General features: G+C 37.2%; 1 protein-coding gene across 1 annotated transcript in view; it reads left to right on the forward strand.

The window, feature by feature from the left end:
• ESR1 (estrogen receptor 1) overlaps nt 1–27,761 on the forward strand; it is a 390,679-nt gene that overhangs the window by 236,141 nt on the left and 126,777 nt on the right. Inside the window, exon 5 of the mRNA XM_089922150.1 lies at nt 9,595–9,930. Coding sequence (XP_089778276.1) covers nt 9,595–9,930 — 336 coding nt within the window. The remainder of the gene's footprint in view (nt 1–9,594; nt 9,931–27,761) is intronic.

The following is a 27,761-nucleotide window of genomic DNA, read 5'->3' on the forward strand; positions in this document are numbered from 1 at the left end:
CTACTAACAGATTTATTCCAAAGTTATGTTAGATAATGGAAACAAAACTTAACGATATGGGGAGGGGACAGAGGAATCAAGTCATAAAATCAGACCACAGGGTACTTAGGGTACATAGCTGGATCAGGAGATTGAATGTGGAAAGACTGATCCTAACTTACTTCTTTTATTTAGCAATTTATTTAAGACTTTTGTTACTTAAGTTGATCACATAAAGTGAGTTGCCTTACCAGAAAGACCGATTTCAAACACTGCTATAATAAAATTCCAACAACTGGAATTCCAAGATGTTTTAATATATCAAACTTGTGTTATTAATATATTCAATATGATTCTAGGTCCTACCGACTCATTTATGTATTCCACTGCCATGTCTGTTGAAGTCTAGTAGGTAATTATGTCTACTGGTAAACAAGACATATAATTTCTGCCTTCATGTGGTTTGTAATTGAGTAGCCTTTGATATTTTGTTGTGATTGTTGTATGTCTTTAATAGGAGACGCTTGTAATTTTAATTTGTGTTAAACACTGACCATAACTAACACTCTCTTTCTCTCTCTCTCTTTCTCCGTCTCCCTCTCTCTATATATTTTAGGAAAAGATAAAAAGCTACAACAGGGTTAAATTTATGTGCCCAGTTACAAAGCTTATTCTACATCCTGAAAACTTTTTAAGCAGCAAAGATATAATCTTTGTAGTTTCAATTTATAGGTCGGTGTCTCTGACAGCCTTAAATTTTCCTCTTGACCAGCTCCATGGTCTTCTCCATACACAATGCAATCATGAATGTAGAATTATGCTTTGATGCAAGCTCTTGGGCAGGATGACTCAGCTGTTCTCCTTCAACACAGCGGCGTGAATGGCAGTGATTAGTTATTCCAAACAATCAAGAAGCAGTATAAAATTAATTTTCATATTATATAAAAGCACTTCTTGCTCAGTGTTTTGCCCTTGACTTTTAAGAACTAAACTTTTCATTTTAGATCAGTTTTACATTTACAGAACTATTGCCAGGATAGTACAGAGAGATCTCGGATGCCCCACACCCAGTTTCCTCTGTGGGTAACATCTCATACTACTATATGGTACTTTCATCACCATGAATGAACCAATATTGATATTTTATCATTAACTGAAGTCAGTTATTGTTCAGATTTCCTAAGCTATTACCCAATACTTTTCATCTGTTCTGGGATCCCATCAGGATATATTATATTAAGTGTTCATGTTGTCTTAGGCTCCCCTTGATTGTGACAGTTTCTGGGGTTTTCTTTGTTTTTGATGACCTTGCCAGTTTTGAGTATTACTGGTCAGATATTTGGTGGAATGTCTCTCAGTTTGGATTTGTCTGATGTTTTTCTCATGGTTAGACTGGGGTTAATGAGTTCTGGGAGGGAGACCAGAAATGTGAAGTGTCATTGTCATCACATCATATCAAGGGTACATATAATCAATCAATATGACTTATCACTATTGATGTTGACCTTGACAACCTTACTTGAGGCAGGATTTGTTAGGTTTCTGTACTGTAAGGTTATTCTTTTCTTCTCCTTTTTCACACAGTTAGCTTTGGAAGGAAGTGCTTATGTGCAGCTCATACTTAAGGAGTGGGGGGTTATGCCTTAAGGCTGGAGTACTTACATAAATTAGTTGGAGTTGCTATTCTCAGTTAATTTATTTATTCAGTCATTTATTTATATCAGTATAGACTCGTGGATATTTATGTTTGGGGATATAATCCAATTCTTATTTATTTTGCTGCTCATGTTGTCCCAGCTTTGGCACTGGGAGCTTTATGAGCTGGCTCCTGTATTCTTTTGACATACACATCATTGAGCGATTTTTTTTTTCTTTTTTGAGCACGTTCTTCCTTTTAGTTCAGACTCATCTTGTATATTTCCTTCCCCAGTCCTAGAATCAGCCATTTCTCCATGGAGTCATGGTTCTCTTATTGGAAACCAAGATCTGAGCAGTAGATGTACTTTCTGTTCCTGGGATATTGTTACTTCTGGGACCTCTAAGCTGACAGTGCAAGGAGATATATGTGTTTATACTGGCCCATGTATATACACATATTTATAAATATTTTTGTTTATATATCTTTATACAACTTAACATCTGTATCTGTCTTAAGCTAAACATGAATACACACTGATGTCTCCAACTCTTGCCATTACAGCATGGATCATTCTAGTCTTCTCTTACTTACAAGTCACTTCTTTCTGCAACAGTGTGAAACCTGGCTCCCATTATGTGCCATTCATTTACTTAATTATTTAATTCCAATATACCTAAGAGTGGTTTCACAATTCTTATAACCTTTAAAGGCAAAAGGGGCTATACACAAACACTGTACTCTAGTTGATAAAGTTATAACAGTTAAGGGTCTTTTTATGGCCCAGAATGGGGTCTGTCTCAGTGAATGTTCCATTGGAACTCGAGAATAATGTGTATTCATCTGTTATTTGATGGAGTCTTCTATAAATATCAATTAGATCAAGTTGATTGATAGTATTTTTGAAGTCAATTCCATTCATATTGATTTTCTGCTTACTTAAGTAATCAGTTATGGACAGGGAGATAATGATGTTTCCAACTATAATAGCAGATCTATTTTGCTTTCCACTTCTAACCTTATTGCCTCCCAACAGAAGTATCTTTAAAAAATGGATATAATGTATGAAACAACTGTTTTTAAACCTTGGATATCAGGCAGTGTGGGGCAGTGTTTCTTGAGAAAGGGAAAATAGATGAGGTGAGCCCTACTGTTGCTCCAGCTTCCTGCCTGGAGAGAAATTCGAGGCCATAGCCAGGGAGGGGGAACTCAGGTGTAATTAAACACAGAAATTAGTACATGATGGTTATCCAATGAATGACACAAGAAAAGAAAAAGATGAAAGAAAAGCTACAAGAATGAAGGAGGTAGAGCCACTAGAGTGGAGTGGGGTCCAAAATTGACTATGGAGGAAATGAGATTTTACTTGGGATTTGGTGGCCAATATAAGAGGAGTGGAAATTGTACAAGGTGGTGATGTTGGAAAGTATTATAAAAAGTGGCAAGGCCAACACTGTTTCATAAAAAAGTAAAGGTTTGTGGAGGGGATTTGTAAAGATAGATTTGAAAAGTACTTTGGGATTATTTGTGGAAATTCATGAGTCAGCGTAGTGTTGGATTTTATTCAGTGGGTTAGTGGCTTTTTAAATTTAAAATACAACCAGTAAACTCTTTAAAAAATGAGTTATTTCCCTAATCCCAGTACAAAATATATATATATATATATATATATATATATAAAAACAGCTGCTTTAGACAAATGGGGGGAACAGGGCAAGCAGAAGCCCTAATTGTACCCCTACTGCTTAGAATTGCCAAGAGTCTTCAGAGCACAAACAACTGCTGTAGCTAAGGAGGTCTTTGAGAGCTTTAGATGGCCAATACGTAACAGGATAAAATAGGTGTGTAATGGAGATTATTCAATTGCCAGTTGATTTGATTGGAAGGAAGATTGAAGGTAGGCAGGGAGACAAATTAGTTGCTGCTGCATCAATCTAGGCAAAAAGGGAGAAGTGTGTGAACCAGGATGGTGGCAGTAAAGATAGAGTGCAAGGGAGTAAAGGAAGAGATATGTGAGTAGATACAGGTTGGGGTGATTTGCTGGATGTGAAAGGAGGGAGAGGAAGAGCATTAAGTAGCTTTAAATGAACTGGATAATTCATCACCTCAAAGTGGATCATTGATGTACCATCATCAATGATGCACTTAGAGGCTAGGATAATATTAATAATAATCTATAATTACATAATTCACCTGGGTTGAAATCTCTGTGCTGCTCTTGGTATGACCTTGGTCATGATAGTTATTCTAAACTTCTTTTTTTCTGTTAAATGGGGACTATACCAGTGCCTACCTTACGAGGTTCATTTCTAGTATTTGAAGGGAAGCATTAGAATTGATGCAGGGAAGTTTCTCTGGTGCAAGTTTCATTAGTTCTTATCTTTATTTAATTCTTAACTAATCAGCACTCCTGTTTTCTTCAACATGTTGAATTAAAAAGCTTTTAGGGTATTTCTCTGCCTGGGTTTTTAATACCTCATGAATAATGTGGAATTATTGAAAAACAAAAGAAAGGTGATTATGCAAATGTTTGAAATATTTAATAATACATTAGTCTTGGGAAATTGGAGAAATAACTTTACTGAAGTTATAGTAGCTTTTTGTAGAGGCAAAGGGTACTAAGAAGAAAAAAGATCATTTCAGAAAAAGAAAATTTAAAAAGCAGAATGCATTAGAAGCAAATAAGCCAATGAATTCTATTGATTAATGAATATTCAGATAGCATATTCATTTTTCCTAAGATATAATGACCAAGCCAAAGAGTTTAAAGAATTTAAAAAAAAGGATGATTAAATAAACTCAAGTATTAGAAGCAGTCTTTCAAAACTCCTAGTTTGATGCATTAGGACAGATCTTTTAATTTTAGGGCCAGGACATAATTGTTTAAGCAGTGGATATGTCCCCAGCCCCTTTCTCCCTGCCAGGGCTCAGCCCCTACACTGCCTTACCACAGACCTCCCCAAGCCCAGGCAGCCTTAGAGAGATTCCTGAGGGATCTTAGAGAGTCCCCTGGGCATCATCTCTCTCCCTTTTGTTCTCATTCCAGCGGTCTGTGCTTATTGGTTTAATAAATTCCCTGAAATTAACACTTCCTAGTGGATTAGAATCACTCAAATTCACATTGAGTATTATGAAGCAGAGGTTCTATACTCCGCTTCTAAATCCTTACCACAGTGCGACAGGGTATTAGAGAAGGCTTAACCCAAGGGCATAAAATTCAAAGTGGTGGCATTTCACACGTGTGGTGGGCTTGCTTGATGAGAGAGAGTTTGTTTCTCAAGCCTGAGGGTAATCACTGAATTATTGTAAGCTTATGAAATTTTCAAAGGAGTGTAGAGAAATTTGCTGTGATACAACTCTTGTCTAATCAGTGACACAACTTGAGAGCTAATAACGTTTGTACACTAGCATATCCGTTACATGACATCTGCATTGTGCTGCTAAATATTGTGCTCAACCATTCTGGGAAATGACATTTTGGGGTGCTGAATGACAATACATCTTGTTTATATGGCGTTACAAGCCAAAGTCCTACTTGTTACAGAGAAACATCTTGACTGTCAAGAGGCTGCCTGTTTAATATTTGCATGATCTAAGCTAATTGTTTTTCTCCCCCCCTGCTTTGTGAACTTTTGTTCAGGTACCAAAATAGTTAAAATAATTTAGACAAAGGAAATTGAGCTTAAGTAAAATACTTATCAGTCTATGTTGTCTGGAAAAATTCTTGGTAGGGAGCATAGAATGAGTTTTTTAATTTATCTTTGGATTTCAATTATGCATGCCACTCCTATACCCCATCACTGTATATAATTAGGAACTGGCTGTATATTCCATAGTGACACAGGCTGTAATTATTGGTTGTGATCTGCAATTCTCATTTAACCTAGGTTAAGATAGTAGAAGTTGGGCCATTTTTCACCTGTTCCACTCAATTCCAGTTTGATTTTTTTTGAACTACTATGAAATATGCAGTAGTGACACTGATATGTCACTACTTATATGACAATTACTGCTTACAAGTAGAAATGGTTGCTTTCCTCATTGAGCTGTGCCCTGGCATCCTATCACATGCAGTCGGCCACACAGTATGTACAACTTGCTATTTTTTTTCTGTCTGTATATTTTATAGAGGCTTAGACATTTGAAAAATATGGAACATTGAGGGGTAAATTTAAGAAAATATTTGTTAATGCTAATTGAATCTACCTTACCCTATTTGACGATTTGATGATTTTATAAATATTTAGCTCTTTCCTCCATCTCTCTGGTTGTGTTTTCTTGTTCTGCATTCCAAGCCTGTGGACATTCTTGTCTTGTGTTCAACAACGTGAATCAAATATTTGAGACTCAAAGTGGTGTGGTGATTCAGCTCACTGCTCTAAGTAGTGCTATACCTAAACCATTTGAGTAGTCAGCTTTGAAATTTCTCCAAGAGAGGAAATCTCATGAATCGGCTCAAATGTAACTTTGTCTCCTAGAGAAGCCTTCTTTGTCTCCTCCGATTAGCACCTCCCCCTCCCTTCCATAGTGTTTTGGGCAGCTAATGCATTCATTCCACAAATAACAGAATAACTTTTGATTCATGGCTTTCTCCCTCCAAGCTGAAAACCTGATGGAGGGTAACATGATCTTTGTTTCCCACTGCATCATCTGTGATTATACATTGTAAGTATTGAACAAATTTTTACGAAAAGAGCAAATACTTTGGTAAACAGTTTTTTATAACTGTCACTCCTAGAACCTGAATTGCGTTTAAAATTCTTCTTCTGGAGATCAGATTGTCTGTAGTATGATTGCTGGGAACTTTGAAAGTGGGTGGTAATACTATGTTTTGTTTTGCTTCATTAACCTTCTATCTACTTGTCTTTATTTTGGAAATCTTTTAAAATGAAGATAAACTACAGTTATAACATAAAGTATCATCTTCATTTTTAAAAAGTAAAATGCATGTGTATAGTCATAACTTGATTACTCAGGTAACTTGCTTTCATCTTACTGTAAACAATGTCACCTTTAACCATTTCTTCTTTATTCAAGTCACTTGCTTCTATCTTTCCGTGTAGATCTAATATTAAAAGATTTTATTGGAATGCTGCAGCTTTCCAATAAGATCTGTCCACATTCTCTATCTCTTTATAAAGTTATAGAGTAGGGGAGCAAAGAGTATTTGAGTTATACTCTGTTTAATATTGAAGAACAATGCATTTTTTTCACCCTAGTTCCCACCCAAAGTAGGTAAATAACAATCAGAATCATCGTAAATAACAATCAGAATCATCCTCTCAAAATTCTGACCTCAGAATTTCCTAAGAAATGTGAACCTGTAGGAATTCTTTGCTTTCGATCTTCTTTTCCTGTTTTTCATCCCAAGGCCACTGGTCTTACATTCTAAGTGGAAGAACAGAGAGTCCTACAATCTCAGGATGGAAAGTATATTGAAGGTCACGTAGTGCAAATACTGGGTAATTGAATGCCTTTGGTAACACCCCTGTAAAGTCTTCGTCTAGCCTATTCTTGGAAACCTCCAGTGATCTAACACATCCTTTCCTGCGGCAGCAAATTCTATCTTTGTTGTCAGCTTTGACTCCTACAAACTGATTCCTTGCAGTGAGCTCTAACTACTCATAGTTTCCACATATTTTTTCTATTTTACCCTTTGGGCTCATAAAGAGCAAGTTGAACCCATCTATCTCTCTTAGTCAGTTTGGGGTGCTATAACAGAAATACTATAGACTTCATAGATTAAACAGCAAACATTTATTTCTCACAGTTCGGGAGGTTGGGAAGTCCAAGCTTGACAGCACATCTGGTGTCTGATGAGTGCCTGCTTCCCGGCTTGTAGGCAGCTGTCTTCTCATATCCTAACAGGGTGGAGAAAGTAAGCTGGCCCCCTGGCCTCTACTTATAAGGGCACTAATCCCATTCATGAAGGCTCTACCCTCGTTACCTGATGACCTCCCAAAGGCCCCACCTCTGATTACCATCACATTGGGGATTAGATTTCAACATATGAATTTGGGGGGGGACACAAACCTTCAGACCATAATGCCATTTTATATAGTATAGCCCATGTGAAGGTGACACTCATGTTTCCTCAAAGTCTTTTTTTCTCTTGGCTAACCCCTTTCAGTTCCTCAGTGGTTCTCCATGTGACCTATTTCACATCTCCTCCCCATCCTAGTTCCTCTGAATGGATTTGTTTTGCTTGTCTCTGCAGCATCCAGTACTGTGTGATACTCCAGGTGTGCTCTGATGAGCTGAGAGTAGGCTGTATTACCTTCCCCAGTTCAGATATTATACTCTCGTTAGCATATCTAGCAGCGAAAGAGTTGAGATGTCTGACTGTGGACAACAATTGGTCAGATACAACGATTCTTCTCATTTTATTTCTTTACTATGTTACTTCTAGGTATCCTTAAATGTGTCGACTTTGTTGGATACAGTTTTAAAACTCTGTTAACTGGAAAAAAAAACAAACTTCATTTCAGAGCTCGGATCTTGCATCATACTTAATAGAGAATGGTCTCAGACAAGTTCATTAACCTTTCTAAAGCAGCAGTTTTATAGTATTTACCTTACAAGATTATCGTGAGGACTAAATTAGTTGTGAAATGCTCACATGTAAAGTATATATTAAAGTGCTTAAGCACATGGTGAGTGCTCAGTGCATGTTAGTGATAATAATCTTTACAATTGTTACTTATTCCAGGAGTTCTGGGAAATGCTTATTTTAATACTGAACAAATAGGAAGGGTTGTGGCTTCATTATATTTTTAGTATCATCTAACATATCTAATCTAGACCTACAAGAATAAAAGCTATACATAAAAAATTCACCACCGCACATTTGTTCAAACGCCTTGACAAATTAGAACGAAATAGAACAAAGTTCTGACATTAGTTATTCGTTTCGAGTAAGAGAACAGGTGATATGTTATAAAGAATGTTGACTTCTCATGTCTTTAATATTAAAAATAATTGTATAAACTTTTTACCAAAATGATTATTTCTTTTATATAAATCTAAGAACTGCTGCTATCTGCCATATTTTGAAAAGATTACAGTTTTTGAAAATATGGACGCTAGTGACCATTTTTGTCCTTTAAAATATTTGTTTCTGCTGATACATTTCAGCACCACAGCCTGGCCTTTTCCAGGTTAAGATGCTGAGCCAAACCTCAGAGTCTCTGCAAAAGAGAGTGGAGTCTCCCCTGCCCTATAATTTAGTTAGTGGGAACCACAGCTGGTAAATCTTTGGGGGGAAACTATTTTCAACTATTTAAAAACTTTTGTATCAGGAAAATAGAAATACATTTGTGTCAGTCTTAGAACCAAGTAAACAAGTTGAGGGTTGTGGGTCAATTCCTCAGGTGGTGAGGTACAGTTTAGTAGCAATGAAAGACTGACTGAACACCTATAGGATCCAGAGGCTGTCAGATACGTTTTGGATAAATCATTTCTCTTTAGTGTCTTCCATAAAGAGGTATAGATGGTTGATAAGGATGTTTATTAAATGCTTTTTTAAAGATGCCTTTTTAATTTACTGTTGAAAGAATATTCATAGCAGAAGCAATCTTTGATATAAGCCATATTTCAAGAATAACTATTATCATGTCCTTTTTACAGCAGCTCTTACACACACACACACCCCAATGGCTTGTTAGACCAGCTTGTACTGGCTCACAAAAGCTTACTGTTAACTTTTCAGGAGTTTTGTGTGATGCTTAATCTCAGACAACTAGCTTGAAATTTGCCATGGAAATGGGGGTAGTTACACCATGGAAATTGGTGAATGCTACAAATCAAAGCCTTTTTTTTTTTTTTCTCGTGGACAGCTGGTTGTTAAACACTTACCAGCACAACTGTGCCCCAAACTCTTTCCTCAAATAAAATAAAGGGTTGTTAGCATTGAAGATGATTTTAGTGTGAAAGTTTATATGAGAAAAAGAATAAACTTTTTGTTTCCCGTATGTTCTCAGGGATACGGAAAGACCGCAGAGGAGGGAGAATGTTGAAGCACAAGCGCCAGAGAGATGATGGGGAGGGCAGGAACGAAGCGGAGCCCTCTGGAGACAGGAGATCTGCCAACCTTTGGCCGAGCCCACTCTTGATTAAACACACTAAGAAGAACAGCCCTGTCTTGTCCCTGACAGCCGATCAGATGATCAGTGCCTTGCTGGAGGCTGAGCCCCCCATAATCTACTCCGAATACGATCCTACCAGACCCTTCAGTGAGGCTTCAATGATGGGCTTGCTGACCAGCCTTGCAGACAGGGAGCTGGTCCACATGATCAACTGGGCAAAGAGGGTGCCAGGTAAGAGCACAAAGTTCGACTGTGTTTTTCAGAGCCGTTAACTATTCATGAACTGGTTGCGGTATCATAGGAGAAACAGTGGGAAAAAATATTTTGTTATCTAATTGGTTTCAAGGTTACATCAGAATTGGTTAAAATTTTTCAGTATCCCTACACTGTAATTCTCCTGGAAGTTAGGATATAATGTTTTGAAATCAAAATCTAGATGATGAAAGTCTTTAATCTGACATTTTTAACCCACCGGTATTCACCAAAAAATTGGGGGTGGACTCTAGGTAATAAATGCATTTAATATTATATGTTCACAGTGGCAGACATTTTTAACACTAAGTGATCTATGCCCTATACATTTTTAATATTGAGGATTTTTCTTCAAAACACCTAAATTATGAATCATCAATTTTACCTTAAAAGATTTGAAGTTTTATTTTAAGGTATTTATAGACTAAAGAGATAATATTTTTCTTTTTCTTTTTTTTTTTTTTACTGAATGCCACTTATTCACTCAACTGTCTAGTCTTAATATTTTAGGACAAAGGTAATACAATAGAAAAATAAATTAAGTTCTCATCCCTGAGAGGAGCTTGTAGAAAGATGACAGTGGCTGAAGTGATACTTGGTCCTTCAGTTGATACTCTCAGAACTGGTGTTCCTGTAAAACTTGACTGTTGCTCTTGTTGTTCAGGGAGAAGAACTCTAGTTATTATGGAAACAAGACTAGAAAATGACCTCCTCCATGCCCCATCATATCCATTCAGGAGCTAACGTAGATGAACCAAGGCAAGAGGAAGTTAAATCTTTTTTTCTGGGCTTATAGATCAAACGAGTAATGAATTTAGACAGCGATTGTCTTGTGTGCTCTCTTTTAATAGATTAAGTTAATTATTACCTATGAAGCAGGGGACTTTTTTTTTTATTAAACTAAATAAATGTGGAGTTTTGTACTTGCATTTTAGAGATCTATTATAGGCCAAGAAAAACATGTATCTGGCCTTGGATACTGGTTCATGTATTTGCATTTCTTAACATATGAACATGTGGTCCTTTGAATAAGGAGCCAGCAATATTGTGATCCAAACTTGGTAGAGGGCATCTATTTAGGTAGCAGAGGCTGGGTTACATGGAAACATGGGGATTAACAGGCATATTTAGATTTCAGACTCAGTCCAACTGGCAAGTAAAAATTCCCAGCCATCTTTGGAATTAGGAGTTTTAATGAGCACTTACCTACCTTAGCATTCCCATGTGAAGCAGATCCATAAGTAAATATTGGAATTTACATGTAATGTGGTTATAGGTTTTATCTTTATATTTATTATTGCCTTTGTTTAAAAAAATACTTTGGGAGAAGAGGAAAAAACAAACGAACAACTAAGGGTCATATCCCTGAGAGCCAACTCTAGTTACTATTAAGTTTTATTGTCCTATAAGCATATATTTTCCTGAATGAAGTTTTGGTAATACTAGTTCTAGAACACTGTTGAAATCAAGTATATATTTTTCATACTTATCAGTAGACTTCCATCATGACATTTTTATAATTATAAAAATTTGAAGGGCATTTGAAACAATGAGAACTAAATTCAAATACATTACCAGTGGATGAAAATTTCATGGCAATAGTCTTCTGAATTTAGGAATAAAATGGAGCTGGAAATCAAGGGAAGGAAAATATTACGTCCATGCTTAGCCATCCCATTGTTAAACCCAGAACTAAACAAATTTATGATAATGTGATGTGTAGCAAAACCACTCTATAACTTGATTATATTAGTTTAAAAGACCTGAATGATTCCAAAATCCTTGGACCAAACTGTATCTTGTTACTTGATGGTTTAAAAAAATAATAATTATAAAGGCAAAAATGAAATTATATATATGCTATTGGAATATAGCTGTTGTAAATCAAAAGCCTAGTAGTCTGACCAAGCAGAATAAAAAGAGTCATTGATTTTAAAAAGATGAAAACTGAGGGAAGAAAAAAATGTCCTCTGGAATCATCTTTGAAGATGATTGTCAAGCTTCTCAGAAATTTGACAAAGTCACATTTTGAAAAGCTTTTTTGTATCCAAATACTCTCTGTCATTAAAAACATAGTTCACACCGAAAATCTAATATAGACAATATTACATTTATATGGTCACAGTTTGAGAATAATAATAATTTAATATAGAGGGAATAGAAAACATCATTAGTAAGAAGGGCAGTAAGAAAGCAGTTGTAGAAGTACCTGGAATTAGCTGTATGATACAAAAACCTGCATAGAACATTTGGATATCCTCAGATGGCTATCAGTATAACAGAGATTGTGAATTGATTTCATTTTTTAAAAATTTCAGCATTAATGGAGTATAATTGACAAAATTATATTTAAAGTGTACATTATGGTAATTTGATATACTTAGACATTATAAAAGGATTCCCTACATCTAGTTGATTAAACATCTATCACCTCACACATTTACTTTTTTTTTTCTGATGAGAGCATTTAAGTTCTACTTTCTTAGCAAATCCATTATACAATACAGTGTTTTGAATTATAATCACCATGTTTTATATTAGCTCCTCAGATCTTTTTCATGTTATAGCTGAAAGTTTATACTCTAACCAACCTCTCCCTATTTGTCCCATCCTCTAAACCCTGGATACCACTTTTCTCTACTCTCTTTTTGTGAATTTGACTTTTTTTTTTTTAGATTCCATGTATAAGTGATACCATGCAATATTAATCTTTTTCTGACTGGATTATTTCACGTAGCATAATACCCTCAAGGTCCATCCATGTTGCCACAGATGGCAGGATTTCCTTCTTTCTTGTAGCTGAATAATATTCCATTATATATCTATGTAGATATAGATTTTTTGTTTTGTTTTCTTTTTTTGGTGGTACACGGACCTCTCAATGTTGTGGCCTCTCCCGTTGCGGAGCACAGGCTCCGGACACGCAGGCTCATCGGCCATGGTTCACGGGACCAGCCGCTCCGTGGCATGCGGGATCTTCACGGACCGGGGCACGAACCCGTGTCCCCTGCATCGGCAGGCGGACTCTCAACCACTGCGCCACCAGGGAAGCCCATCTATGTAGATATAGATTTATCAGATCTTCCTTATCCATTCATCTGTTGATGGTCACTTAGTTCATTTCCATATCTTGGATATCTTGGCTATTCGAATAATGCTGAAATGAATGGGACTACAGATATCTCTTTGATATCCTGTTTTCAATTCCTTTGGATATACACCCAGAAATGGGATTGCTGGATCTTATGGTAATTCTACATTATTTTGGGGGGGGGAACTCTTTACTGTTTTCCACAGTGGTTGCACAAGATTACAATCTCACCAACAGTATACAGGATTCCCTTTTCTCCACATCCTCACCAACAGTTATTATCCGTTGTCTTTTTGATGATAGCCAACTTAACAGGTGTGAGGTGATATCTCATTGTGGTTTTGATTTGTATTTCCCTGATGATTGGTTGAGGATATTTTTGTGTACCCATTGGCATTTGTATATCTTCTTTGGAAAAATGTATATTCAGTTCCTCTGCCCATTTTTTAATCATAGGGTTTTTTTTTCTTTTTTTTTTTTGCTATATGTGCTCTTCATATTAGATACATGATTTGCAAATATTTTCTCCCATTTGGTAAGCTGCCTTTTTGTTTTGTTGATGATTTCCTTTGCTATGCAAAAACTTCTTAATGAAGTCTCACTTATTTATTTTTGCTTTTGTTGCCTTTGCTCTTGGTGTCAAATCCAAAAAAAACTATTGCCAAGATTGATGTCAAGGAGCTTTTTCCCTATGTTTTCTGCTAGGAGTTTTATAGTTTCAGGTCTTACATTCATGTCCTTAATCCATTTTGAATTGATTTTGTGTGTGTATGTGTGTGAGTGGTGTAGATAGGGGTCCAGTTTCATTCTCTTGCATGTGAATATCCGGTTTTCCTAACATATTTTGAAGACACTATCCTGTTGCTATTGAGTATTCTTGATTCTCTTGTCAAATATTAGTTGACTGTATATGCATGGGTTAATTTCTGGGCTCTCTATTCTGTTCCCTTGATCTACTTTTTTTTTTTAATGCCAATACCATGCTGTTTTGATTACTATAGCTTTGTAATATAGTTTGAAATAAGGAAATGTGACACTGATGCCTACAGCTTTGTTTTTCTTTCTCACGAGTGCTTTGGCTATTTGGAATCTTTTGTGGTTCCATAAAATTTTAGGATTTTTTAAATGCTTTTGTAAAAAATGCTATTGAGACTTTGATGGGAATTTCATTGAACCTGCAGATTGTTTTTGGTAGTATGGACAGTTTAACAGTATTATTTTTTCCAGTCCATGAGCATAGAATATTTTTCTATTTCTTTGTGCCATCTTCAGTTTCTTTCATCAATGTCTTATAGTTTTCAGTGTTCAGATCTTTCACCTCCTTGGCTAAATTTATTTCTAGGTATTTTATTCTTTTTAATGCAGTTGTAAATAGGATCATTTCATTCATTTGTCTTTTTGATAGTTTGTTGTTCGTATATAGAAATGCAACTGCTTTTTGCATATTGCTTTTGTATCTGGCAACTGTACTGAATTTATTCTAATAGTTTTTTGGTGGAGTCTTTAGGATTTTCTATGTTTGATGTCATGTCATCTGCAAATAGAGACAATTTTACTTCTTCCTTTTCAATTTGGATGCCTTTTTTTCTTTTTCTTACCTAGTTACTATGGTTAGGACTCCCAGTACTATGTTGATTAGGAGTGGTGAGACAGGGTACTCTTGTCTTGTTCTTGATCTTAGAGGAAAAACTTTCAATTTCTCACTGTTTAGTATGATGTTAGCTGTGGGCTTTTTATGTATGCCCTTTATTATGTTGAGGTATGTTTCCTCTACACCCACTTTGTTGAGAGTTTTTATCATGAATGGATGTTGAATTTTGCAAATGCTTTTGCTACATCTATTGAGATGATCGTATGGTTTTTATCCTTCATTTTGTTAATGTTGTGTGTTGACTGATTTGTGGATGTTGAACCATCCTTTAATCCCTGGAATAAATCTCACTTGATCATGGTGTGTGATTCGTTTAATGTATTGTTGAATTTGGTTTGCTAATATTTTGTTGAGAATTTTTGCATCTATGTTCACCAGGGATACTGACCTGTAATTTTCTTTTCTTGTAGTGTCCTTGTCTGGTTTTGGTATCAGGGTAATGATGGATTTATAAAATGATTTTGGAAGTGTTTCCTCTTCTATTTTTTGGAACAGTTTGAAATTCTTCTTTAAGTGTTTGGTAGAATCCACCAGTGAAGCAATCTGGTCCTAGATTCGTCTTTGTTGGGATGTTTTTGATTACTGATTAGATTTCCTTACTAGTAATGGTCTGTTTGGATTTTCTGTTTTCATGATTCAGCCTTGGTAGCTTGTGTATTTCCAGGAATTTATCAGTTTCTTCTTGTGTCCAATTTGTTGACGTATAATGATTCATAGCAGTTTCTTATGATCCTTTGTATTTGTGTGGTATCAGTTATAATGTCTCCTCTTTCATTTCTGATTTTATTTATTTGCGATCTTTTTTTAATTTCTCTTGGTAAATCTAGCTAAAGGTTTGTCTATTTTGTTTATCTTTTCAAAAAAACAGTTCTTAGTTTCAAAGATCTATTCTGTTGTCTTTTTAATCTTGATTTCATATTTCCACTCTAATCTTTGCTATTTACTTCCTTCTACCAGGTTTTGGCTTACTTTGTTCTTCTTTTATATTTCCATAGATGTAAAACTGGTTGTTAATTTGAGCTCCTTTTTTTCTCAATGTAATGAGTGCTTTCCTTTTTTCTTAATGCAGCTGTAAACGTCCTTGTTAGACTGCTTTGCTGTATTTTGTAAGTTTTGGTATGTTTTATTTCAGTTTTCATCTGTGTCAAGGTATTTTTTGATTTTTCTTTGACGCATTTGTTTTTCAGTAGCATGTTGTTTAATTTCCAAATATTTGTGAATTTTAAAGTTTTCTTCTTGTACTTGATTTCTAGTTTCATACCATTGTTGTTGGAAAAGATACTTTATATGATTTCAATCTTCTTAAATTTATTGTCTTATTTTGTGTTCTAACATATGATCTATCCTGGAGAATGTTCCATGTGTGCTTGAGAAAAATGTGTTTTCTGCTGCTATTGGATGAAAAGTCTGTTAAGTCCATCTGGTCTAATATATAGTTTAAGTCCAATATTTCCCTTATTGATTTTCTGTGCGGGTGATCTACGCATTGTTGAAAGTGGGGTATTGAATTTCCCTACTATTGTTATATTGCTGTCTATTTCTCTTTTCAGGTCTGTTAATATTTGTTTCATGTGTTTAGGTGCTCCTATTTTGGGTGCATAATTATTTGCAAATATTATATTGTCTACTGGATTGACCCCTTTATCATTATATAATGACTTTTTTGTCTCTTATTAAAGTCTTTTGCTTGAATTCTATTTTGTCTGAGATAAGTATAGCTATCCCACTTTCTTTTGGTTTCCATTTGCATGGAGTATCTTTTTTCCATTCTTTCACTTTCTATCTGTGTGTTTCCTTAAACCCAAAGTGAGTATCTTGTAAGTAGCATACAGTTGGATCTTGTTTTCTGATCCATTCATTCACTCTGTGTCTTTTCATTGGAGAATTTAGTCCATTTACAGTTAAAGTAATTATTGATAGGTGTTTACTTATTGCCATTTTGTTGATTTTTTTCTGGCTGTTTGTAATTTCCCTATTTGTTTTTTCTTCTCTTGCTCTTTTCCTTTGTGGTTTGATGACTTTCTTTAGTGGTATGTTTAGATTCCTTTCTCATTATCTTTTGTGTATCTATTATAGGTTTTTGCTTTGTAGCTACCATGAAGCTTACATACAACAACTTATATTTATAAGTCTATTTTAAGTTGATAACAACTTCTAAAGCTCTATAGTTTGACTTTCCTTCCATGTTTGATGTTTGATGTCACAATTTACATTTTTACTACTTTTCATACTAGATCTATAAGTTAATTACCCACCATCATTACAACATTAGAGTATTCTGAATTTAACTCTATATTTACCTAATTAGTGAGATTTATACTTTCTTTTTTTTATTGAAGGATAGTTGATTTACAGTGTTTCTGGTGTAAAGAGATTCAGTTGTGTGTGCATGTGTGTAAATTCTTTTTCAGATTCTTTTCCATTATAGGTTATTATAAGATACTGAATATAGTTCCCTGTGCTATACAGTAGGTCCTTGTTGTTTACCTATTTTATAGATTTATATGTTCATATGTTTTTCTGTTACAATTAGCATCCTTTCATTACGCTTGAAGAAGTACCTTTAACATTTCTTGTAAGTCTAATCTAGTGGTGATGAACTCCCTCAGCTTTCGCTTATCTGGTAAAGTGCTGATCTCTCCTTCAACTCTGAAGGACAACTTTGTTGGGTAGAGTATTCTTGGTTGGTGTTTTTTTTTTTTTTTTTTCTTCATCACTTTGAACATATGATGTGACTCCCTTTTGCCCTGGAAAGTTTTTGCTGAAATACTGCTGATAGTCTTATCTGTTGATAGCCTTGTATGTAACAAGTTGTTTTTCTCTTGGTGCTTTTAAGATTATCTCCTTGTTTTTAACTTTTGACACTTTAATTTTAATGTGTCTTGGTGTAGGTCTCTTTGGGTTCATCTTATTTGAAACTCTCTGAGCATCCCGGATCTGGATGTTTGTTTTTTTCTCCAGGTTAGGGAAGTTTTCAGCTATTATATTTTTAGCTTTCTACTCCTTTCAGTTTCTCTTGTACTGACCTTTTCTGGGACCACTGTGATGTGACTGCTGGTTTTCTTGATGTTGTCCTTATATAAGTTCCTTAAGCTGTCTTCACTCTTTTTCATGCTTTTTCCTTTTCACTCCTCTGATTGGATGAATTCCACTACCCTGTTTTTGAATTGCTGGTCCCTTCTTCTGCTTGATCTAGCTGATGTTGAACCCTTCTATTGAACTTTTCAGTGCAGTTATTGTATTCTTCAGTACTGTAATTTCTGTTTGATACTTTCTTATATTTCCTATGTCTTTAGTGAATTTCTCACTGTGTTCATGCCTTGTTCTTCTGACCTTGGTGAGCGTCTTTGTGACCATTACTTTCAACCCTTTGTTAGGTAAATCACTTATCTACATTTCATTAAAGTCTATTTCTGAGGTTTTATCTTGTACTTTTGTTTGGAACATATTCCTCTGTTTTTTCACTTTCCTTGACTCTCTGTATTGGTTTCTGTGCTTTAGATAAAACAGCCACCTCTTCCAGTCTTGACAGAGTGGTTTCATGTTGGAGATGAACCTTACTATTCAGCCCAGCCTGAGCTCTTGGTTGTCTCTCAGACCTCTGTGATTTTCCAAGGTCAATTCTTTGTTCTTAGAGGCTCCCAATAGTTGAGGGTATGCCAAGACCTGTCAGTATCCTAAAGGGGAGGATCTCAGTGAGCATGTAGATACAGGCTGATTGGTAGCTGGACCCTCAGGTAACAGCTTTTAAAGTATACAAATAGATCCCTTTTAGGGGAAGACTGGGTGATGGGATTTTCTGTTTGCTTCCTCTGTGCTGACCCTTGGCAGGATAGCCCCTTAAGAACATTTGTTTGTTAAAAGCCTGTGGGGTTGGCAAGTGCAAGCTTTGCTGGCCACTAGAGCCAGGTGATCAAGGGATGTATTCCTTAGGTGGCATCTGCAAAAGCTAGGGTACCAAACGTGTGTACAAGCCCCTTCCAGGGAGATATTGGCAATTTGGAGCAGCCTACAGGGAGTATGCAGAGATCGTGTCTCCTGCTTTCCCAGTCTCTGGGGAGAATCAGTCAGTCCCTAGACTGTGCTGAATTAGAAACCTGACTGTCAGGTAGCAGCTTTGAAAGTATGCAAATGGACCTTTTTCAGGGAACACTGGGAAATGCCTGTATCTGTTTGCGTCTTTTGTGCTGGACCCTGGGAAGACAGTGAGTCCATTAAGAACGATTTGCTTGCTCCAGTATTATGGGTGTGGTTGATGTAAGCCCTGTTGGCTTCCAGAGCAATGTGCTTTGGGGGCCTACTCCTGGGGTATTAGATGTTGGGACCAAACCCTTCCCTTCCCAGGTGGAAGCCGGGAGTTGTGAGTTCCCTTCTGATTTTATGGCATTGTGCCAGGGTTTGGGGGTGGAGTTTCAGTGAGACTGTGTCTCAGCCTTTCCTACCCATTTCAATAAGGGCCTTTTCTCATTTGCCTAAACTGAAGGAACCATTCGGCTAGTCTCTGGATTTCTTTTAGGGGAAATCACTCTGTTTGTAGGGGAGATTTGGCATGCCTGTGGGAGTTTTGAGTTCAGAGGTCTCCTATGTCTCCATCTTGGACCATAACCCCCAGTTGACTTCATTTTGCCTGATGAATTTTAATAAAAATAATCAGTTCACTGGACTATTCTAATAGTTCTAGAAGTACATTTTTACTAACAGAGTATTATCAGAATTTTCAAATGTTGGTGATTGTAAGTTGAATTTTCCTTTCTCTTAATTATCTAGGGCATATTTTTTGACTTGTAATATCTCTCTACTCAGACTCAAGACGTGAAGAGCATTATGATAAAATACATCATACAAGTATGATAATCAAGTTCCCATCTGTAAAGTACTTATAGCTGACCTGGCTTAAGATCACATCACGACATTAATTTTTTTCCCTCTGCAATTTAAAAACAATTGCAGCAAGGAGAATGATAAAACCTATCTACGCCACTCTGACAAGTGATGCTTTTTTATAACAGGTGTTACATATCTGCTTTTTGATATCTAGCCATAGAGAAGGATTTTTCTCTTTATTGTTTGTACTGAAATTTGTTAATCTTTAAGAAGCACTTTATATAATCTATCCGTGGATGGAGAGTTAGTTTTAAAAGAGATTGTTAAATCTTAATTCATCATTGTCCTATACACAATGACACTTGTCAACAGGCGTAACATCATTATCTGAAGGTCAGAAAGGAAAAAAAGTATGACTGCCAAGTTGTTATATTTTTAATTTCTGCATCATTGATTGGCTGATTCTTATCTTTCAGTGTTAATCAAGTACATTTGATTTTTTCCCCCAGAAGCTGAATTGCATCAGGAAACCGTTAATTTGATTTATTAAAAATTATGCCAAAATTCACTATAATTTTATATACCTCAAGGGCAATTTCATACTTCAAGTTTGTGTTCTAGTTCTGTCTAATGGATATTTGGACAAATATCTAGCCCTGGGCTCTTCACTGCCCTTTAAAGGCTGAAAAGTGGAAGCTTGACAGTCTCACTGAGCCCCAAGCACATCTGAGTGGGTTATGAGTGTGCTGAAGTTGCTGGCCCAGGAAGAAGAATAAAGGGGACATATGTTGACAGTTAAGCTCATGGGAAACATACTACCTTATCCACTTCTTCATTCTTTCAGTGGCAAACTAGATGGACTTCCTCCTTCTCCTTTCCTGCCTAGGTCACTCTGTACTCAACACCAGACGAGTCCCCTCTTCCTTCTGAGCCGCCCGACTCCCCATCGTTTTACTGTGGGTTCCTTTCTTGCTGTTTGGCCCCAGGGAGAGGGGAGAGGTTCACTTTTCTGAGCATGCCCCCCACCAACCCCAAGCTCACGTTTCTCTGGAGCTTCTTGTGTTATCTCTGAGACTTCATGGTTGTCTTAGCCGTTCCAGGGCTCAAGGCTGCTTCTGACGCTCTGTTCACCAGGAATCCAGTAATCACCTTCCTGGACTCTAACATTCATCCTCATCACACAAGTTAGCAATGGATCGAGCTCAGGAGATGCTTGTTGAATGAATGAATAAATGAATGAATGAAAGAATGATATTTGGAAATATCATTTGGAAACTAATGATATTTAAGAAATCTCTGAGCCCTGTTAGAACTCAATTTTTCCATAAAGTCGAAGTGATCTTTAAAGTTGTGGTGTTACTCTTTTTCACCTCCCTTCAGAATCTACCTGCTGTTATGACATCCTTCTAGCAGCTGCCTTCATGAGACTCATTTCCAACCTTTCCTTTGTGAGGGCCAGAGCAATATCCAGAGGCATGTACAGAACTTGGGCTCTGAGGACTTTAACAGGCTTCACTTGGCTAGCAGCAAGGTTGTTTCACTTCACGAGGGTAATTTAAACCTTAAAATGGGTATGGCCAAGGCACCAAGGAGAGGGCACAATACCTCAGTCTGGGAATTGGGAGCATCTTCAAGGAACATATTTTATTCTGGGAGGTTCCTGTGGATTCCAGGGACTTGGCAATCCTACCCAGTACTCTGATTCCCAACTTGTAATCAGATCAGTGGACCTTACTTTAAAGCTGTCATTAAAGTTTTCCAGCCTGTTTCAGCATGGCACAGTGATGAAAGATAACTTGGAAGTGACTTGGAAGCATGGGTGACATCCCAGAGAGGCGACAGATACTTATGTTTAAGGGTAAGATTTGTGGTTTAGACTTTGCAACTTTTCTATAATAAGAGCCTTGGGACTGGGTTAGAATTACCCCCGCATGGATGGTGGCAGCCCCCTGGGAGCTTTCTTTGGAGCACTCCACTTCCAAGTCAGCCCTACCTGGCTTTTCACTGCTCCTCTGGAAGCTCTGGTTGAAATCCAAGGAAAGCACCTACTTCCTGATTTTTCTTTCACGTGAAACTTTGAAGCCCCATAGAAGCGTGTTGGCCCAGATGCTGTTAAGCCTTTAAAATACTTTTCTCATCTCGAGAGTGTTTGAGGAAAATGCCCCATCTGGGCTTCTTTGCCCCACCCTCCTCAGGGTTCTGTTTCTGTGAATCGGGGTGGGGGTGGGGGCCCAGGGTTCTCAAGCCTCCTCGTGGGGAGTTGTTGGCCTGTGGCTGTGCTACTTCTGGGGCAGGGGGGAACTTGGCATGGAGAATGTCAGTTTTTTTGTATCTATTTATGTGCTAAACAGATGTAATACTATTGAAGTGTGTTGACATAGATTGAATTGTATACTCCCAAAAAGATGTGTTGAAATTCTAACCTCTAGTACCTCAGAATGTGATCTTATTTGGAAATAGGGTCTTTATAGAGGAAATCAAGTTCGAGTGAGATCATTAGAGTAGGCCTTAATCTTTTAAAAAGAGGAAATTTGGATTCAGAGGTGGACACGCAAGGAGGGAAGATGATGTGAAGACTCACAGAGAAAAGATGGCCATGTGATCGGAATGATGCTTCCCCAGGCTAAGGAACGCCAAGGACTGCCAGTAAACACCAAAGGCAGACGAGGCAAGGACAGCTTCTCCCCAAGAGGCCTCTGAGAGAGCACGGCCCCACTGACACCTTGATTTCAGACTCCTAGCCTCCAGAAAGGTGAGGCAATGCATTTCTGTTGTTTTAAGGCACCCACTATTTAATACGTTGTGTGACAGTTCTAGGAAACGATTACCAATTGTTTTAAAAATAAAAGGGACTTGTATTTTTAAGGCAGAAGAAATAAGGAGCTTTTGATTTTAAAAGGGATGTTTGGCTCACCTGGTGGAGGCTTGGCTAATCATTTACTCTTGTAGATTCTCTCCTTTGCCTGTCCAAGTACTCCACTGAACTTCTGGCTTTGAAGTTGTTTTAGAACTTTAACAGTTCCATGCATCTACCTGGCAACTACCTGGTAAAAATTTTTAACCAACAAAAGAATGTTTTCATCTGGTACTTTAATAGTTTCCTCTTTTGCATTTATATCTTTGATCCATTTGAATTCATCCTGGTTTACACTATGAGGTGCGACTCCAACGTTGTTTTTCTACAGGTGGCTGCACAGTTGTTTCGATTCCATTCATTGAACGGCCTCCTACAGAAGTATTGTTAAGACTTTTCTTGACCTTCCAAGTTGACTATTTGTTAAGAGCTTTGAAAGTAGAGTGGTAGATATGACCCATTAGTTTACACGGTTGGTTATTTTTTTTCCCAATTCTAAAATAAAAAAAAAAGAAAATAAAGGATTTATTCACAAGTTACAAATTTTGCCTAATTTATATTAACTGAATATATAATGTGATTTGGCTGTCTTGTGTAGAGGTATTTCATAACATTCCACTGATCTTAGAAATAAGAAGCAAAAGTTCATGAGACGTGATACATTTTGAAAAGACTAGTGCTGATAAGAGGTAATCAGTAGAATTACCATTCAATATTCATAGGACAGAAAAATTGTTCCCAGGAGAGAAAGGCTTCCCTTCTCTCTTTCCCCATCTGTTGAAAGCGTTCCCCAGATACTTCAGTACTGGGCCCTGAGCGCTCCTGCTGCTTTTAACCAACTTGAAAAGCTAGTGTCCTCAGAGCCTCAGCTGTTTACTTTTAGGCTCACGATTTCCAGATTTCCTTCTGTAGGTCCTAACACCTAAATTTTCAGTTCCCACTTTCAACTGCCCACATATCTTCTGATATATATGAAACCAAACTAGCTGTTTTCTCTTTCTCCCCCTTATGGCAAACTCATTTGTTTATTCTAATCCTCTCCATTTCTGCCAGGGACTCCACCCTTCTTGGGTTTTTGTTTTTAAATTATTTTTTATACAGCAGGTTCTTATTATTTATCTATTTTATACATATCAGTGTATATATATATGTCAATCCTTTTCATTGCGGTACATGTGCTTCTCACTGCGGTGGCTTCTCTTGTTGTGGAGCATTGGCCCTAGAGTGCGCGGGCTCAGTAGTTGTGGCATGTGGGCTCAGTAGTTGTGGCTTGCAGGCTATAGAGCTCAGGCTCAGTAGTTGTGGTACACGGGCTTAGCTGCTCCGTGGCATGTGGGATCTTCCCGGACCAGGGCTCAAACCTGTGTCCCCTGCACTGGCAGGTGGGTTCTTAACCACTGCATCACCAGGGAAGTCCCCACCCTTCTCTCTGACTTAACTTTGGAATCGTCTTTGTGTCTGGCTCTTCTTCACTGTGGACCATCAGTTCTTCCTCTTCAACATCTCTAGATTTTGGCTTTGTTTTCATTCCACTGTCACCAGCCTGGTCCACATCCTCATTGTTTTCCAAGCCCAAATTACTGTAATATCCTCCTAACTGGTCTTTTTTGGTTCCAGCCTCTCCTCCCTTCAACTTCTACTCATCACTGCCAGAGTAATTTCTGCAAATCATCACTTCAGAATGCTCCACTCCCTTTATTAGTTTCCTATGGCTGCCATAACAAGGTTGCACAAACTGGGTAGCGTAAAACAATAGAAATTGATTGTCTCACAGTTCTAGAGGCTGCACATCTGAAATCAAGGCGTTAACAGGGCGATGCTCTCTCTGAAGCTCTGGAGGAGAAGCCTTCCTAGCTTCTGGAGGCTGCTGGCAACCCTTGGCATTCCTTTGCTTACAGATATATCTCTCCAATCTCTGCCCTTCTGTTGTCACAGGATGTTCTCCTTGTGTGTCTGTATCTAAATTTCCTTCTCCTTATAAGGACGCCAGTCATATTGGATTTAGGGCCCACCCTAATCCAGTATGACCTCATCTTACTTGATGAAATCTGCAAAGACTATTTTTGAATAAGATCACATTCATAGGTTCTGGGTGAATATGAATTTTAGGGGAAACAGCTATTCAATTAAAAATTTGGCAGTGGACTTGACTGTCTAACTTAGCAATGGCTTTAACAGATAAGTGATAGTGTACCTTGACGCCTAAAATGCAGAATGAGACTATGCCTCAGGGCGCCAAACCCTAGGCTAACCTTTTTCAGACAGAATATTGTGAAGGACCTTGTAGAAAAGCTGTTCACCAGCTCGGTCTCTCCCATCGTATTTGATTTCTACTTTCCAATCTGATCTCCTTGCCTCACCCTTTCCTCCTGCCGGTCTCCCCTCCACAAAGTGTTCATTTTTTTTTTCTTCTGCTTGAATACCTGCATCTCCCTCTCTCTGTTTCACTTCTATACTCGTTTTTTTCCCCTAAAGGGACACCTCAACTTCTACTTCCTTTCTGAAACTTCAGACTAGCTTAATCAGGGTAATCTTGGATTGAATTTGCCACCACAGTATAACCAGTCCATGGTCCAGAGTGCCTTGTCAGATGTATATAGATGAACTAAATCAACCAGGGTCTAAAACACAGCAAGAGCTCTTAAACTGTACTCTTATTTCTCTGATGGTAGATTTGTTGCTGGGTGATTCATTTATACTATGGTTGGATGTCTTCTTTTAAATGGAAAGACGAATAGGTGTCTCTTGATGGCTGGGTGTCTCTTTTTGTCCAGGGAACTTTGTCAAAGGAAAAGTATTTTTACAATCTGGGTTGAATTGCTTAAGCCATGAGCTTGTTCTTTAAAAGTTGTATATGTGCAAAATGCGTTTATATTAAATTAATCATATTTTAATTGTAGTAAGGGTGTCTTCCATTTATATAAAACCTGCTACAGATACAGCTATGTGAAGTGATCCTTCCTTTGACAAAACAAATGTTCTTATTTTTATTGAAATGTGCTTCTTCAGAAATTGAGATTTCTTAGTGTTATGACCGTTTGGACTGACTGTAGTATAGCTGCGTTCTCAGAATGACCCTGAAACTGTATGGCTTCTCCGAGACACATGCGGCTTTCTTCTTGGGATGAGTGCGCTTGATCTTTTGGCTTAACCAATTCTCTGTCTAGATCCCTGGAATCCATTTATTCCTAACAGGTGTGTATTTAGACACACTGTGGGCTTGGCCTCTGTGTGCCCTAAGCGTCAACATGGCCAAACTGAAGTTTCAACTTCCCTGCTATCCAATGGAAGTCACACCTCAGTGATGTAAGATGTTAGTTTTCTTTAGGGGGTTGAAGACCAGAGAACTGTAAAAAGCAGAGAAAATCAGTATTGGCCCTAATGAGATCTAAGTAGGCGGAGCCATCAAAAACAAGGAGAACCTCGGAAGGAGTAAGGGAGTAGAATTAAAAGAATTCACCTATTTCCTATACAACTCTGTAAAACCGGTAATTTCTAGAGGAATCTCAGTCAATAGATTTGAAATTTGTTTCATGCCACCACACTGTTATTGCTTTCACAGGAACCAGAGAGCTCTAATCAACAGGTTTACGCTGTAGTCTTTATGTTAGACTACAGTCTAAACTGACTGTTTGTTTGGGCCACAATTATTACTTTTCCCTCCTCACTTCCCCCCCAACCCCCAGGTCTCAAATACTCATGGTAAACATTTTTCTTGCTAGTGTGAAAATAAACCCACTGCCTCTAGCAAGTGCTTAAACAGTGAAGCAGGTTGGAAAGTATTAGTATTAAGCTAGATATAATATAGAAATATGTTCTTTTTCTCTAACTCAAATACGTTATTTCCTAGAGGAGGCAGTGTGACTGTCCTCTTAAGGTGATTCCTAGAGGAAAATGGTAATAGTCATTAGGTAAATAGATGCCCATTCTACACCCTGCTGTTGCACAGAGGGTGGGGAATTAGAAAAAGTGCTGTGGTAAGGTCCTTTTAATGCTTGTGGTATTCTAACAGTAATAGTAAGGTTGATACAACCTTGGGGTTGTTTATATTTAATTTTAAAGTTCACCTGAGTCACCACAAGCAGCTTGGTGTTAGTTCATCTTCTTCAGAAGGATAAGTGACAAAATTAGCTGTTCTTGTTGGGCACCTCTAGTTCCAGGGAATCTTAGAGATTCAATTCTTGTTGCCTTGGTTACTAAACTGTTCCATGCAGTTTGCTCAACTTCGAATGGGTACTTCTCTTACAAACATTCTCCCTTGTAAGTAAATTGCTTGATGTGTTAAAATCTAATTTCTGCTTAAAAATTCTTGAGTCAAATTCACTGTGATTTAGTTCAAAAAAACAAATGGCCTTGTCTTTTTGGTCTAGATTTTTTCACCTAGATGCACCTAGCAGAGCCCCTAACACAGTAATATGAAAAATCAGAAGTGTGATTGCTAAACAAAATTTAATAAAATAGTGGCAGTGCCCGTCTCTAGAGGGAATTGAAGTTTCTCTTTGTAGTATAGCATGTGTTTATCGTGTGACCATTTCATAAATATGAAATCTAATAAAATGGTGGGTAGTTTTTCTCCGGAGGGTGTTAAAAGTGTCTCTTCATAGAATAGCATGTCACATAATAACATTTGGTTCTTTTTACCTGGTCAAGGTGTTTGCCTAAATTTTCTTAGGGCATTTGAAAGCCATCCTTGAAAATTAGTGGATAAACGCTATGAATTGAGAAATCATTCAAGGTCTTAAGCTGTGGCCTTAAGCATGCATTTAAGTTGTATCTGGCAGTGTTTTTCTTCCTGTATCAATAAGGCAGAAATGGGATATAATCACTTTTGTTTTTTCTTTATTGCTGTGCACAATTCAGAAATATAAACTGAAAAAAAATACTGCCTCTTCTTGAGTAGATCGGAAATTCCCCAAACTATGATCCAGAAGAATGCTACCTTTATAGTGGGTCTGTGGGAGTGGAAGGCTCCACTGAGGCTGATTAAGAAAGATTTCAAATTTAAAAGGTTGACAAATATGTAGATATATATCAAATAGTCAGTTAGTGTCTAATAACTGTATCAAATCGCATGACTCACAATCTCATGAAATCAGAGAGATCTACTTAAATATCTTTTAATTTTCCTTCCTAATAGCAGATCACTTTGACTGAATCTTTAGTGGAAAAATAACTGTCAGAACAGGAACATGGTTATTATTAGCCTCGTTAATCATTTTCTGATTTGTCTTGTTTATGTTTAGTAAATGGAACTTAATATAGCTTAGAAGCTACATTAAGAAAAAAAGAGGTATGGATGGATAGTGGTGATGGTTGCACAACAATGTCCTTAATGGCACTTAAATGTCAAAATGGTAAATTTTATGTTATGTATATTTCACCACAATTAA

Source organism: Delphinapterus leucas, chromosome 12, assembly GCF_059928025.1.
Source record: "Delphinapterus leucas isolate spDelLeu-1000000601 "Yukka" chromosome 12, BTC_Dleu_Yukka2, whole genome shotgun sequence".
Lineage (NCBI taxonomy): Eukaryota > Metazoa > Chordata > Mammalia > Artiodactyla > Monodontidae > Delphinapterus > Delphinapterus leucas.